The 16,094-nt window shown below is 59.9% G+C and overlaps 1 protein-coding gene across 1 annotated transcript in view; it reads left to right on the top strand.

Moving 5' to 3' along the window:
* The window catches only part of MLPH (melanophilin), a 38,649-nt gene extending 32,483 nt beyond the window's left edge, over positions 1-6,166 (top strand). Inside the window, exons 9-13 of the mRNA XM_077758746.1 lie at positions 116-208; positions 719-796; positions 2,145-2,202; positions 4,246-4,346; positions 6,140-6,166. Of these exons, the coding sequence (XP_077614872.1) occupies positions 116-208; positions 719-796; positions 2,145-2,202; positions 4,246-4,346; positions 6,140-6,166 (357 nt within the window). The remainder of the gene's footprint in view (positions 1-115; positions 209-718; positions 797-2,144; positions 2,203-4,245; positions 4,347-6,139) is intronic.
* Positions 6,167-16,094: the final 9,928 nt, after the last annotated feature.

Below are 16,094 nucleotides of genomic sequence, written 5' to 3'. Positions count from 1 at the left end.
ACCCCCCGGGACCCCTGTCCTGAGGGGAGAGAAGAAAATCAGTGAATCCCCAGCCACGCTTGCCCAGCCACGACGTCCGAATAGAAGGCGATTGGGCCTGTCCTTTGTCACCCAGGTTTCCAACATCAAGTCCAAGATTGCCGCCTTGCAGGCTGCGGGGCTCACGGTGAGGCCCTCGGGAAAGCCCCGGCGGAGGTCCAACCTCCCGGTGAGTGCGGGGGGGCCCGGCTGGGTGTGACTGGAGGAGGTGGCTGGGGCGGTGGGGCAGGTCTGGGGCCAGCACCCCTCTCCCCAGATTCAAGCCGGGGTCTCCAGGCCAGTGACAGCGGTGGGGAAACCTGGCAAGTGGGCAGAGGGTGGTCCTGGGAGGGCCCCAGGTCCCAGTGCAGATGAAATACAGGACGCCCAGTGCACTTGAACTTCACATAAAGGACACGTCGCTTTCTAGTGTAAGTATATCCCCTGCAATATTTGGACCCTTCTTATAAACAAACATTTATCAGAAATTCAAAGCTAGCCGGCGACTCTGTGTTGTACTTTTGCAGGGCGCGAGGGTGGGGGGCGGGGGGCTGGGGGGCTGACGGGCCGCCCCCGAGCTCCTGGCCGAGGGCTCACAGAGAGCCGCCGTCCTGTCTTTCTGTCCCTCCGGTCTCCGGCCCTCCTGGGACAGGGGTCAGGTCCGCAGTAATCAGGGACAGGCTTCTTCCTCATCCTCCAGATTTTTCTTCCCCGACTTGTTGGGAGATTCGACCAGAGTCCTAAGGATCCGAATGCAGAGACTTCGGATGAGGTCAAGGTATGTGTCGTTCCAGAGTAAGAGGCTGGCGCAGCCTTTTCCAGAAGGGTCCAGGCAGGGGTGGGGCTGAGGCACACAGACCTTGCACGCTCGGCCAGCCCCTCGGGGTGGCGGCCCCACAGGCGCACGCCGAGACGGGGCTAGCGCTCACGCACTTGTTGGGGAAATCCAGGACCCCCGGCTCGCGCGGGGAGGTGGGATGGGGGGAGAGGTGGGAAGCACCCCACGGAGACCCCGCACAAGGCATCCTCGGTTCAGACTAACGTGCCGAGTCTCCCGTGTGGGCCCCTGGGTCACGGACGACATCCGTTCTGGGCTCTTCTCCCAGGCCCCACTCGGGCCAGCGGGTTCCAGAAGCCTGTGTGTGTGCAGTGGCCCAGGGACCAGGACCATGGGGGCAGTAGCACCATTAACAGCTGCAGTGTGCGGGGCAGGGGTGCGGCCTGGGAGGGAGCCAGACCTCCTGGGTGTAGGGGTGCGGTTGGAGGTGCCATCCTGGGCTGTTCCCAGAGCCGTAGGGAACACCTAGTCACCTCTGTGCACCGTGACCTGACACTGGGTGGCCCTTCACAGTTGGGGACAGTCTTTTCCCCTCCTTGCACGGGAGGCTTACAAGCCTACCTGGTGAGTAGGCTTGGTGTTCACTCAGGGAGGTGGACGTGCTTGACTGAGATCACGCAGACTCTAAGTGACGGAGGGTCTCGGCCCAGGCGCCCTGGCCCTGACCCCCCTCCCTCTTCTTGGGTCCTTGGTGCGCCCCAACCTGCCCAGGGAAGCCGGGCCCCAAAGGCCTCTGGAGCAGGTCTCCAGGGACAGCCCACAGGAGGAGCCGGGCAGAACCCCAGGGCGCCAGATTCTGGGAAGATTTCCAGGGGAGCGAGGCCAAGCCCTCACGCCCGCAGGGGCAAAACGGGGAGCCGACGATCCAGCAGGAGGCAGTGAGAGGAGAGTGAGAGCTGGGAGCTGGGGACACGAGAGGAACAGCTGATCTTCCCATGTCCCCGAGAAGGGACTCCTGGCCCACTTTCCAGATCAGTCCAGAGAGAGGACAGCAAGCCGTCCACGTCACGGGGGTGGGGGTGCCCGGCTTTGAACCCAGGTCTGCAGGGCTGAGACGTGTGCCCTCCCTGCTGTTGACCAACGTAAGCATCTCTGTTATGCTCTGGCATTCGGTGCTTTGTGTACGGACACCGTGTATTTGAATGACGAAAGCTCAGCTCTTGCCTGGGAGCAGGAGACGGCTGACCCGATTAACCGGAATCCGGAAGAAGAAGTCCAAATTTGACTCCCAGTGCGGCTGAGAATTATACCAGTTTAGCGAAGCCCAGAGACACCTTCTTTCTTCCAGGTGATGACTGCACCCTATCTCCTGAGAAGGAAGTTCAGTCATTCCCCGAAAAGTCAAAGTAAGAGTTAGTGGCTTCGCCCGTCCCCGTGGGCCTGGGAGACGAGCTCAGGGCCGTGAAAGTGGCCAGTGGGGGGCTCTGCATTTCTGTGCAATCAGGGGGACACGGCATCCACGGCCCTGCAGCTGGGACACTCCTCATGCCACGCGGCCACCGTCAGGGACCGTTCCAGTGCGTAGGCGCTCTGGATAACTGGAACTTGCCGGCTGAGCATGCAGACTTGGGGGGCGGGGGTGTTGCACTGTGAATCGATCTAATGCTGCGCACGGCTCCCCACCCCCTCGTGCAAAGCACAGGACGTAACTTAGCCGCCTTGATGTGTCCATGGTGACAAGGACATCAACTCTGTTCCCGATGGAACAGGATAGAAGGCCTGGCTCTGGCCCATCCACGGCGTGTGGCCGGGCTCTCGGGAGGCGCATTCTCAGCCGCTGCTCCCCTTGCAGCCCGACCGCGGCTCACCAGAGGGAAGCGGCCCCCTTCCCGGGTCAGGGTCCAGTCCCTCCTCTGCTGTTGGAGTCCCTACGCCGCCGTGGCGGGTCGTGTTGTCCCTGCATCTGAGCTCTGTCCTCACCACCCCGTCATTACAGCCCTAGCATAGCCGCAATGCCGGCACACAGCTCTCTTTGTGTTCCTGCTCTGCTCCTGAACAATCATTGGCTCCCACCTGCCTGCAGAATGAGTGGAATTTCTTGGCACAGCTTTCCTGACCCTCACTATCTGTCCCACAGAGATGCCCTGGGGACAGTCCCCTCCACCCTGGACAACACACACTTCACAGGCACATGTGGGGTTTGGAGCGCCCTATGCAAACACACGTCTCCGTGCCTCTGCCTGGGCCGGGCTTTCTGCCCGGGGCACGCCTCTCTTCCTCCTGAAGCCTTTCCAGGCCGAGCGGGGTGCCTCCTCCCAGAAAGTTCTCCTCCACCCCCTCGGGCACGACTTTGCACATCCCTGTTCACACCCCGCTCACCTCCGTGCCAGCTCCCCCTTTCCACCCCAGACACGGGCAGGCCAGCCCAGAGAACGGCGGGTCCTGAGGCCCTTTGGGGCGAATCCCCAGCTCAGAGCCGCCAGCCACGCGCCCGGCTTTGCCAGAGAGACCCCCCGCCAGGGCCCAGCTGGAGTTCCTGGGTGTGGATGCCCGGGGAGCTCCCAGCAGTGCGCGTGGCTACAACCCAAGCCACGGCTTAGGGAGGCCCCCATCTACAGCGGGAGGACCAGGGATGAGCCCCTGGTCGGCCAGAGGCCTCCCAGCCCAGAACTCCTCGCCTCCGGGCCCCCTGGAGCTGACGGGCATTTCGGGGTCTGAACGGCACGGCCGAGGCTGCTGCCATCAGATCCAGCCCTGGCAGGGGCTTCTCACCAGCAGCCCCCCCCCCACCCTCCCCCCCACGCAGGCAGCAGCCCTCACACCTGCAGGGACAGGTGGGAAGGGCCACGTGTGTCCTCACTGCCCCGGATTAGCAGTTCCCTCGCTGGAGTTTGGTCCTGAAGCCGGGACGTGTGGCAAAGCTGGGCAGCACCTACTCTGCCCCATATGGAACCATGAACGGGTTCGCCAGCCCCCTGGCAACCAACAACGCGTGACCCATAACCCTTTGCAGCATCTGCTCATTTCCGTGGTGTAAATACCTCCCCGGGGCTGATCTCAAGCTGCCGCCTCGACGTCACAGGACTCGGGGCTGGAGAGAGGGGACACGCCCTGCACACCCCCGGGGAGCAGGTGCAGTGTGTGTGGGGCCCACACCATACCTGCCGGAGGGGAAGGGCGGCTGCCTGCCCACCCCCCCGGATTTGCTCACCTGGGGCCACATTTGGATGTGACACCAAATGCCCCGTTCTGAGGGGCAGAGTCCCAAGACCCTCAGGCCTGTGTCACATCACAGAGTTAAAGGGAAGGCATTTTCTGTCCTGCCCACGGGAGCGTTTCTGGAGCTACGGTGAGGGGGGATTTTCATGCCTGCTCCGAGGCGACGGAGACGAAACGGGACTGGACTGTTTACTTGCACAGCTGCTAACGTGCTTCTGTTGTCCCTGAAGGTAAAGACGGTGACTCCTTCGATCGTCAGTCAGCGTACCGTGGGTCCCTGACACAGAGAAACCCCAACAGCAGGAAGGGACTGGCCAACCACAGCTTTGCAGTAAGCCTTCACCTTGCTTCCTGGGGTCTGTCTGTTTACAGACAGATGTTAAGACCGCAGAGCAGAGAAACTGGGGATAAACTAACAAGTGAAGTAGAATCAGCAAAGATTTAAGGAAAATTGAAAACAGTTTCTTAAAAGTAGCAGAATACACCAATGATAGGGGTCTCTGCTTACCCTGGGATGGGTCTCAGCTCGGGGGAGGGGACCATCCATGAGACTGTGAGGTCACTCTCATAGCCCCTCCAGCTTACCGGTGCTGCGAAGGTCATCCAGCAAACCACATGTGCAGACGCGGGGGTCACGGCTGTCCCCAGGTTCCGTGGGACAGAGGTCAAGGCCACCCCAGCAGCCTCACAAACATGGCACTATGACAGCTCAGAGTAGCTGATCTCTTGGGACCTCAAGGTCATGCCCACGACACGGGGACGGACATGGTGACTGGGTGCCAGTGGCCACAGTCAAGCCCAGACCCCCTCGACCCCAGCAGCTCTCCACCCCCGCCTCCCACTAGTGATTTATTCTCTCCACAAACTCCGGTTTTTAAAAGGATTTCCAAGTCTCTCACGATAGCGATGCCCAAATACAGGGATGAGGCTGTTCTAACTGTGTGCGAGCCTCGGGCCCGCAGACAGGGAGGGGGCGATACGGCCGTCATTAGGCCTCCCCGACCAGGGGACGGGGCCGTGTGCAGGGACAAGGGCGAAGTGCAGAGGCTCCCCACAGGCCCTCCCTTCGCCAGAAGGAGGCGTTGGGACTGTGTCCGGAGCTGGCCGCCCCCGACAGAGGGCTGATGACCATTAATAAAAAACTTGCCAACAGGGATTGAAAACCTAAATGCTTTCAAATTAGAATATACCTCCCTGTGTTTCAGAGCCTTAAACTTTCAGATACTTTCCATCCATACACCCCCTTTGATGAGAGGCCAGTGCCACTGACCCAGCTTCAGATCTGGGGAAACAGAGGCAGAGAAGTTGTATAAAAAACCCCAAGGGGATTGACCACAGGCTCATGTGTCTGTCTGTCTTGCTGTGTACACTCCTTTGTGTGTCCACACTCATATGTGTGTGCGTTTGTGCCAGCTTGTGTGTCGGTGCATGTGTGTGCCCGCTCATGTGTCTCTGTGTGCACACTCATGAGTCTGTGTGTCCAAACAAGTGTGTCTGCACATGTGTGTACATGTTTGCATCTGTGCATGCATGTGCTCCTTCGTGTGTCTGTGTGCGTGCACTGGTGTGTGCGTGTGTGTATGCTTGTATCTGTGTGCACACTTGTGTGTCTGTGTGTGTTCGTATGTCTGTGTGCATGCTCATGTGTCTGTGTGCTCACACGTATCTGTGCATGTGTGCACACTTGTGTGTGCATCTCTGTGTGCACACTCGTGTGTCTGTGTGTGCATGCTAGTGTGTCTGCACATGTGTGTACATGTGTGCATCTGTGCATTGTGTGCTTCCTCATGTGTCTGTGCACATGCACTAGTGTGAGCGTGCACACTTGTATCTGTGTGCACACTTGTGTGTGTGCATGTGCTCTTATGTCTGTGTGTGCATGCTCATGTATCTGTGCGTGTCTTCATTTCTCTGCTCATGTGTCTGTGTCTGTGTACATGCTCATATGTCTGTGCGTGTGTGTGCACATTTGTGTGTGTGCACACGCTCATATGTCTGTGCATGTGTGTGCACAGTCCTGGGCCTACACGTGTGTCTCTGCCCGTGTGTGCACGCCCGTGTTCACGTGTCTGTGTGCACACCCATCTGTGCACAGCCATGTGTACACGCATTTGTGTTCCACAGAAACCTGTGATGACCCACCAGCCCTGAGCGGGGGTTGTCGGAAGAGGACCGAGCGAGCCGGCCCCAGCCTTTCCCTCCCCTCAGCCGTCACGTCCCTCCGCCCGCCCTGCCCTTCACGCTGCCCACAGTCCGGTGGAGAGACACGGCGAAACACCGTGCACAATGGGACCCTGCCTGCGAGGGGACCGCCCTGGTCAGACCTTCCGCCGTTCACCCGCGCTGCCCGACGCCCTCCGACACCGCCCCTGCTGGCCCGCTCTGATCCGGGAGAAACATCTGAGCCGACATTCTTCCCTTTAGGACCATGTTAAACTTTGTGAAGGACACAAAGAAGAACGTCGTCAGTGTGATCTTTAGCCCCTTCCCTGCTGGCTGGGACAGAACAGGGCTGGCTCTGTGCAGCACCTGCTGTGTGTATACTCCACACTGTGCCGGAGCATGGGCAGGCGCGCGCGTGTGTGTGTGTGTGCGCGCGCGCGCTGTCAGACAAGGAAATTGGGCATCAGGGCAAGTGACTGAACTCATGGCCAGCTGATAGGGATTGATCCCCCACAACCCCCCACACCTATTCTGCAAGTTCATCTGTGGTTCATAGGCCAGGAGAAATTCCACTGGGGTCAAGGGCAGAGCAAGCACATGGTAGCAGGTGAGCGTCTGGTCCACGTCCAAGTGCAGGTACGGAGGAGCTGCTGGAGAGGTGGGCGCTGGACTCTGGACAGACAGGCAGGGCAGAGGGCTCCAGCCCCGCGGCCACGCCCGAGGTGGCACCCAGTGGGACAGAGGAGCAGGACCTCTCAGTGACGCCTGCGGGCCGCCTGCGTCAGTCCTGCTGGTGAGCTCCAAGGCCTCCGTCGCCAGGCCAGTCCGGGATTCGGGGTTACTTCTGGGTGTGTGTGTGTGTGGCCTGTCCAGTTCTAAGGGGAGCCCACTGGGACCCTCAGGGCTGCCTCGGGGCAGCGACGGTAATCGCAATCCCCCAACTGAGCATCATTACGTGCTTCCCGGGGCAGGGATTCTTTAATCCTTGGATTAAATGTAAGCCCATTTTTTTTTAAGTTTATTTATATTGTGTGTGAGAGAGAGAGAGAGAGAGAGAGAGAATCCCAAGCAGGCTCCTCACTGTTATCCCAAAGCCCATCGTGTGGGCCTCGATCCCAACAACTATGAGATCATGACCCGAGCTGAAATCCAGAGTTGGATGCTGAACTGACTGAGCCACCCAGGTGCCCCCACTTTTAAGCCCATTTTGCAGAAGAGGACACTGAGCCCTGCGTGTGAGGCAGCCTGGCCCAGAGCTAGGAGCTACCAGATGATACTTTCAAAGGGACTCTGGGTCAGCTTTACGTTTTCTCTCTTAAACTGCTTGAGGGCGAAAGGGAGCGAAAGGCAAAAGTAGTACCTGGGAGCCGAGGGTAGTGAGCGAGCCTGTCTTCCTACCCGGAGCCCCACCCCCACCCTCCGCTGTGCGGACCCTGGACCCTGGACCTCTAGCTCTGTGCTTCCACCCAGCCCCTAAGGCAGCACCGCAGAGCGCACGCCGTCCCGGGCCGCCCGCGGGTTTCAGGAATCAGTCTGAATGACTGGGCTTCAGGATATGCTGGGGTCTGTAGAAAAGACAGATGTGAGACCCCTTCTCAGGATGGAAGCTGGTGGAAATACATAGCTCCTGATTTGGTGCTAAAAACGATTAAAGGGGGAGGGGGCGTCTGGGTGGCTTAGCCGGTTGAAGCGTCCGACTGCGGCTCAGGTCATGATCTCACGATTCATGGTTCGAGCCCCACGTCAGGCTCTGTGCTGACAGCTCAGAGCCTGGAGCCTGCCTCGGATTCTGTGTCTCCCTCTCTCCGCCCCTCCCCACCTCTCTCTCTCTCAAAAATAAATAAAACATTTTAAAAATTAAAAAAAATAAAAAACGATTAGAAGATTCCTGCAAATGAAAGGAGGTCAATTTCTTTTTGGTACACCTCGCCTCATTCACAAGGTAAATCACAGTCAACGTGAGTTCCCAGGAGTTGGAGAAGAGACGGGCTGCTGGTGTGTGTCCCCGAGTGTTAATATAACAGGGACAGTGCTCGTACCCGAGGATCTCATAAGCCTCGTTCATTCCTCCACTGCTGATGTGAGCATCATCAGAGCGAGGGCACGCCCTCACTCACTCATTCTCTCAGGGCACCGCGGAGGCCCGTGCCCTGTGCCGACCCGGTGGGCCCCCAGCCCAGGTGCCTCCAACCCTCCTGCGCCCTGGTGTCCAAGCTCCGCCCCCACCAAGCCCGCGGCTTCGGGCACCCATGGGCTGGAAGTGCAGCCGGTTCTCAAAGTGCTGCCCTGTTGTCTGTGTCATTTTTGTGCTACAAAAACGCAGTGGAGTGTGGATCACCTGACGCTTCACGGGAAGAGTTTGCCGACTCCCGGCCTGCGCCCTGGTCCCTGACTTCGCAGCAGGGCTGTGAGGACCGTGCCCGGGCAGCGGCCGGCAGGGCGACACGGCCACACCAGCCCTTCTCCACTCCGGCCTCCACGGCCCTGGCCCCGAGCTTGTTCCCAGGGGGATCCAGTGCGCTGTCTTGGTAAAAACTGAACATGTCACTTCTTCAAATAGGGGATGCGCCCGCCGGGACTTCGAGGGGCCCGTGGCTGCTCTGACAAATTATCACAAACTGGGCTGCTTAAAACCAGAAAATTAGGGGCCCCTGGGGGGCTCAGTTGGTTAAGCTTCCGAGTCTTGATCTCAGTTTCAGGTCACGATCTCACTGTTTGTGGGTTCGAGCCCTGCATTGGGCTCTGGGCTGACAGCTCGGAGCCTGGAGCTGCTTCCGATTCTGTGTCTCCCTCTCTCTCTGTCTTTCTCAAAAGAAATACATAAACTTGCCAAAGAAACCCAGAAATGTCCTCTCTCACGGTGCTGGAGGCCAGAAGTCCAGACCCAGCATGTTAGCAGGGCCCTGCTCCTTCTGGAAGCTCGAGAGGCTCCGCCCTCTGCCTCCTCCAGCCCCTTCCCGCTGGCCTGGGCGTGTGGCTGCCCCATTGCTCGCTGCGGCTCCGTCCTCGCACGGCCGTCGATGTCTCTCAGGTCTCCCTCTGCCCTTCTCTTACAAGGACGCTCGCCCTTGGATTTAGGACCCAGCTCGGTTGTCCAGGGCAATCTTCTCATTGGAGAGCCTTACCCTAAACACACATGCAATGATCCTTTTTCCAAATAGGGTCACATCCACAACTTCCAGGAGTTAGGGTGGGAGTTCGGGGAGCCACCACTCAACCCACTATAGCTAAACTGCAATCCCGTTGACAGAGATCAATCAGTGAAACCCCCAACCCCCCCCAGACCCCAAAAGAAAGCACGGAGCAAGCTGAAGGTCACTGCACGCCCTCCAGGGAGCAGCCTCTTCCCAGCCTCCAGGGAGCCCTGGGCTCAGGCACACACTTCACTTCCAAGAGCGACTGGGAGCACGAGCAACAGGTGTCCCTCCCCGTCCCGCCCACTGGCTTTGCCGCGTGCCTGTGGTCACGTCACCCAGCAGCAGGACACTTGGCAGTCGTTGCCCCCCTCAGGGCCAGAGGACCCACTCTGTGCCAGTAAACCTCCAGTCCCACCAGTTCAGGGAAGGGAGACTGGGAGGGGCAGACGGGGCCAGGCTGCCCGCACGCGGTAGAGGAGCTTCAGGAATGATGGCCGTGCGTGTGACCTCCGCGAGCGGTGACTGGGGGCTGGAGCCTAAGGCAGCCCCACGCCTGTGGAGCCCACGGCGGCCGGCACGCCACCCAGGAGTGGACACAGAGCCACAGACTGTTCCCAGGGGCTCCCGGGCAAGAGTGGCCGTGCCCCCAGAGGCAGTGGCCTGTGGACAGCCTGAGCAGGGCCGGGGGAAGGGAGGCGCCCGTGCCTGTCACAACGGTTACAGTTTCAAAGTGCCCCCAACTGCCCACTCCCTGCTGCTCTCTCCAGACAGAGCCCGAGGCCGCGGCCCCGCCTGAGGGGAGGGCTTCCCTGGGAATCAGAGTCCGTGTGTCCCCAAGGGGTGAGCGAGGGAAGCGCTCCCTGCCCCCTGTGCGTGGGACTCTTCCCAGACTGCTCTCCGCCCAGGGAGCCAAGGGTCGAATCCACAGAGCTCCGCTGGGAGGCGGGCACCCCCCCCACACACATCTTCAGGAGACACGGAGCCCACGCCAACAGCACAGTGCTGGCCCCCCATGGCATCCGATAAGAGGTGGTTGTTTTCGTATAATAAATTCCATTCTTTTTTTTTTTTTTAATTTATTTCTGAGAAAGAGAGAGACAGCATGAGCAGGGGAGGGTCAGAGAGAGAGGGAGACACAGAACCTGAAGCAGCTCCAGGCTCTGAGCTGTGAGCACAGAGCCCGAAGTGGGGGTCGAACCCACGAACCCTGAGATCATGACCTGAGCCGAAGTCGGACGCTCAACTGACCGAACCCCCCAGGCTCCCCTAAATTCCATTCTTTGAAAGAGCTTTCCGGAGCCTCTTTTTTTAGCAGATGGTTGTTACAGAAACACGTTTCCTAAAGCTGAAGACAGGCAGCTCAGCAACCAGTGACCCTGGTGCTCAGCAGCTCCCAGCCCGTGCAAGAGATGTCAGTGCTTTCATTGTGAATTTGTGGGGGGGGGGGAGTGGAGTTAGCATTTAAAACACCTCTCCCGGGGCGCTCCGTCGGTAAGGCGTGTGACCCGTGGTCTCAGGGCCATGAGTTCAAGCGCCACGCTGGGCCAGAAACCTACTTACATAAAAAAATAAACCATTTCTCTAGAGTTTTATTCTCCAGTAGTCTGTTATCAGGGAAAAGAGAAGAGGCATCATGAGGAGCTGAATGCATGATCTCCTGAAGACCCTTTGTAGTTTCTTTTCTTTTTAATGTTTGTTTATGTTTGAGACAGAGAGAGACAGAGCGTGAGTGGGGGAGGGGCAGAGAGAGAGGGAGACACAGAATCCGAAGCAGCTCCAGGCTCCGAGCCGTCAGCACAGAGCTGGACACGGGGCTCGAACTAACCACCCGTGAGCTCATGACCTGGGCTGAAGTCAGACACTTAATGGACTGAACCCCCCGGCTCAGTGTAAAGTGTAAAGCTCTCTGCTCAGCTCACCTAATGCCCAACGCATGGCGGTCCAGGCCCAGACCCCACACACGCCCGGCTCCCGGCAGATGGCTGGCGAAGTGCGTGAACTTCCCCCAGCGCATCAGCCCTCAAGCCGCCCCGGTCAGCGCTCCTCCTTGGCAGTGCCGTAGCCGGCAGTGATTTCTGTCAGTCGCAGCAGCGCCGTGTGGGGGCCGGAGACCCACCCGAAGGCACAACAGCGTCCCCGTGCACTTGGCTTCCGGTCCCCAGGCGCTCCGCATCGGCCCGCGGGCCGGCCCAGCGACTTCTGGCGTGCTCACGAGGCCTGTAGCACAGACGTTGTTTTGCACAGAACCACAGCTACATACGGGGTATCTCTGTGTTTTGTTGGGAAGAAAACAGAAGATGCAGATGAGCTGAGGCAACAGGAACGGAGAGCGGCAGCTCCGAGCCAGCGACCCCGTTCATTCCTCCAGACGTCCATCAGTATGTGCGCTGTCGGCGCACGTCTCCTGCGGCGGCTCATGGGCAAGGACCTCAAGCCCTCTCCGGACGCCGCCCCACGGCTACGGCTTCGTGGGAAAGCACCGGCCCTGGGAAGAGCGGTTCACCCTCTCACGCCTGCAGACGCACCTACAGCGAATCTGCCCGGAGCCGGCCTCGCAGGCAGCTAAAGGAGCCGAGTGCTCCCACACCACTGCGTTCGTCCACACCTGCAGCTCGGCGGCGCCCGGGCTCAGAACCCCGAGGACGTGGTCACGCAGAGAAAGCGTTTTACAGCATCCCTGCAAACACTTCTAACAGTCTGCGGCGCCTAATTTTAGGTGTCAACTTGGCCCTGGAGCCCGGACGTTGGGCCAAACGCCAGTCTGGATGTTGCTGTGATACTATATTTTGGATGTGATTAACGTTTACAATTAGGAGCCTTTGAGTAAAGCGGGTTCTCCTCCGTAATGTGGGTGGGCCTCATCCAATCAGTTGAAGGCCCCAAGAGAGAAAGACGGAAGTCCCCCAAAGAAGAGGGAATTCCCCCTGAACGCTGCCTTCCAATTCCAGCCACAACATCGTCTCTTCCCTGGGTCCCCAGCCTGTCATCTTGCCGTGTAGATTACGGACTTGCCAACCCCACAATCTCTCTACACACATGCGTGCACGTGCGCACACACACACACACACGCACTTACCTCCATTTCTCTGGAGAACACTGACAAGGTGTACTTCCTACATAAAAGCCACATCTACTATCTTCAACACCGGAAACGCAGAAACCAGTTGGATGGGAGTCACATACCAGCAATGGAGAAGATCGTTTACGTTGATCACAAGTGTGATGCTAAGTTCCCAGAGCCAGTGCCCCTCGGGGCAGGAAGACACCCCCACGGCTGCTCACCTCTCACTAAACCTTGATCTCAGCTCTTGGGAACGGCGCTCCCTCATGGCACAGACTTGGGAAACAACTTTCTACCTTAAAGATGATTCCTTTAAAATGTTCTCAAGAGGGGCGCCTGGGGGACTCAGTTGGCTAAGTGTCCGACTCCGGTTCAGGTCATGATCTTGAAGTTCATGAGTTCGAGCCCCGTGTCGGGCTCTGTGCTGACAGCTCGGAGCCTGGAGCTGCTTTGGATTCTGTGTCCCTCTGCCCCTCCCCCACCACGGCCAATCTGGGACTCCGGGGGCTCCCAGTCCCCACGGCCACCTCTCTGCCATCAGATAGTGCCTCCTCCAGAAGGATCCCATGTTTAAGAAGCACAGGCCCAAACCCCAAAGACTAGTTCCTTCTAGAAATAAGTACCAGAAAGCAGTATTTCATCAGTCACTCGGACACACTTACGAAGCTCTGCACTCACTTCTTGGGGCTGAATAACAGAGAACCTCCGGCAAGGCGGCTGAGAATGGCCGGAATGTGTTCTCTCACAGCTCAGGAGCCCAGAAGCCCAAGGTTAAAGTGGCGGCAGGGCCGGCTCCTTCTGGAAGCTCCGAGGGAGAGGCCGTGTCATCCACTGTCCCAGCTTCTGGTGGCCTCCACCAGTGGCTTGTTTCTGCCTCTGTCTTCACAGCACCTTCTCCGGGTGTCCCCACAGGATGTCCGGGACTGGATTTCGGGCTCGCCTTGCTCCAGCATCTCACCTTCATGCGATTACATCTGCACCTGAGAACAAGGTCACAGGCGGAGATTCCCAGCTGACATGGATTTCAGAGGGACACTGTTCAACCCACCACACCGCTCTGGTCCAAACACCAGCACCACAAACAGCTAGGTCCCCTCACCGTGCTCCCAGCTGAGTCTGCTCAGGAATCCACCTCCTTGAGGGAGAAAGTTCCAAAAACTCAAAACCATCACGTTCACGCCCAAGATGGGGGTCCTCTTCATCGTGCTAATGTGACACCGCTCATGAGGGTCCCCTCAGTGTGGGGCTCCTTCCATTGCAAGGAGCAGAGCCCACTCAGACCAGCCCACGTGGGACGGCAAATGTGTGAGCCACACACGGCACCTTCCTTCAGGACAAGGGGACCCAGACCCAGCCTCAGGAGGGGAGCGCAGGGCCAGGGAGGCTCCAGGGTGGCCGTGCCCCTGTGACCTCTCTGAGGCTTCCCTCTCGACCGTGAACTTCTCATCGGACTTTTCCGTAGGTGACGCCAGAGGCCTCGCCGGCCCCTGTTCTATTTCCCTACAGTGGTCACAGATCACAGTCCGTGTTCCAGACACGAAGTGACCGAGGGAGCAGGGCCACGTCCCTCATAGGCGCTGCGGGCCTAGGGAGAAGCCCCTGTCCATCAGCGGGGGGGGGGGGGGCGTCATTTGATCCTGTGCATGTGACCCAGCGACTGCACACATGTGGTATTCGGAACCCGGACTACGCTCTCTCCACCAGGGCCCGGGGGCCTCCCCGGAGGGCAGGCCATTCGCCTACATCTATGATGAGTAATTTGCCGGCTAGAAATACAGGGCACAGCCGCCTGCGGCCCAGAGGCCGATCCAGCCGGCAGCCCGGTTTTGTAAAAAAAGCCCTGCAGGCGCCGTAGGGGAGCCTAGGGGGACGCGCTCCGTCCGCTGTGGAAACAGGACGACATTGGTCTGTGTGTGACGAACGCAGCTATGAAGGCCCCGCAGGTGGGGACGGACGGGGACTGAGGGCTGGGAAGCGGGGTCAGGCCGGGCGGCCTCTGCTGTCACCTTTCTGTGCCCGCAGTGGCTCCGTGCTGCCCCGCCCGCGGTGAGGACTCCGCCAGCACCCCAACGGCGGGTATGAAGAAGGAAGGCTAATGTGTTTTAAAACCACTCGACCCAAATGAAATTATATAACCCAGGAAGGGACACATCATGTCACTGATGAGTTTTAAAAAAAAATAGAAGAAAGAAAAGAAACAATGTGGAGACTCTGTCCTGATGCCACCCCGAGGGCGGGGGACGCGGTGAAGGGGGCAGGTGGGGGCTGGGCTGCTTCCTCCTCGGGCTATAAAAGGGGGTGAGCTGGCCCCGTCTGGGTCACCACTGCGTGCACAGGCTCGCGGGGACCGTGGTGAGTACCCCTTCCACCCCCACTGTTTCTCTGTGCTCCTTCCCTGTCACTCTCCTTGCTGTCGGGCTGGGGCGGGGGAGCCCGGGTTTGTGTGTCTGAGGGGCACCCACCTGCCTAGACCCCCCCCATGTCCAGCGTTGGCCACGGAAGACACAAAGGACAGAACTGTCCCTGCAGCTCCTGAGGGAATGCAGACGGGAAGCCCGGTGGGCCGGCGGCTAAAATCTCCAGGGCAGAGAAGCGGGGCCCTGGGGACCCTGGGCAAGTGCTGCCCCTCCCACGAGGCCAGCCTCCTCCCCCCGGGTCCCGCCAGCCCGTCCGGATGGGTCTCTTCATCACTCTGCTTCCACGGTGACACCTCCGTGCCCCCCGAGTCCCAGCCGGTGTGTGACACGCCACCACGGAGGTGGGCTCTCAGACCAAGAGCGCTTTCCATGGGGCTGGGGTGCCCTGGAAAGTCAAGGTCGGCAGGGGGGGCCTCCCTGGAACCACGGGGTGCTCGGGGGCCTTCGGATGGTCCCCAAAGTGCTGCGGGTGGGGGCCCGTGGGGGAGGAGTGCCAGATCCCCCGATGAAGCCGGTGAGGCGGGGGAGGGAGGACCTCTGGGGGCCCTCGCGTCCCGCCGTGCAGCCCTGCATGGTGGGCGTCCTGTGGGGAGTCCTGGGCCGAGCGAGGGAAAGAAGCCTGCACGGGGGACCCCCGGCCCCCAGCCGTGTCTGAGGCAGGCAGGCCTCCCCCTGCGCCCTCCGCCTCTGCAGGGACCCTGGGGGCCTGTTGCCCACACCCTGCTCGCCTCTGCCCGTCTGCCCGTGTGCACAGCACGCACACGGCAGCACGAGAGCGCCCGTGCCTCCGGCTCCCCGACAGACAGACAGACGGAGGCCGTTCCAGGACAGCCCACGTCTCCACGCACCGCTTGTTCACCTGCCCGGTTCCTTCCCATGGAGGGAGGGCGCAAGCGTGTCTGAGCCCGCCCGAGGCTGCCACACAGGTGGTCGCCTCCTGGAACGCTCACTGCACAGAATGAGGTCCCAGGGAGGGCGGCACGCTCTGCCAAGAGCCGGTGTGCCCGCTATGTGTGTGCCCAGATGCCCTCCGGCACCAATCCGAGCAGCGCACGGCCGGGTGTGTCTGCACGCACACCACGAGCTTCACACGTGCACGGGCTGTGACCGCACCCGCATGTGCTCCCAGGTGCACTGCCTCAGGCATGTGCGTGCACACGCGTACACTCACATGTGCGTGCACACACCCTCTCACACTCACATTATCCGAGGCTCCCACTTTTGCCGGCAGGCACCCTCCCGCGGGCGTCAGGTAACGCTGCTCCCGCCCTCCCCCAGGTGGCGCCCTCCGGGTGGGGACC

This window comes from Crocuta crocuta, unplaced genomic scaffold (assembly GCF_008692635.1).
Source record: "Crocuta crocuta isolate KB4526 unplaced genomic scaffold, BGI_CrCroc_1.0 scaffold290, whole genome shotgun sequence".
Taxonomy (NCBI): Eukaryota; Metazoa; Chordata; class Mammalia; order Carnivora; family Hyaenidae; genus Crocuta; species Crocuta crocuta.
This window is presented reverse-complemented; position numbering and strand designations above follow the sequence as displayed.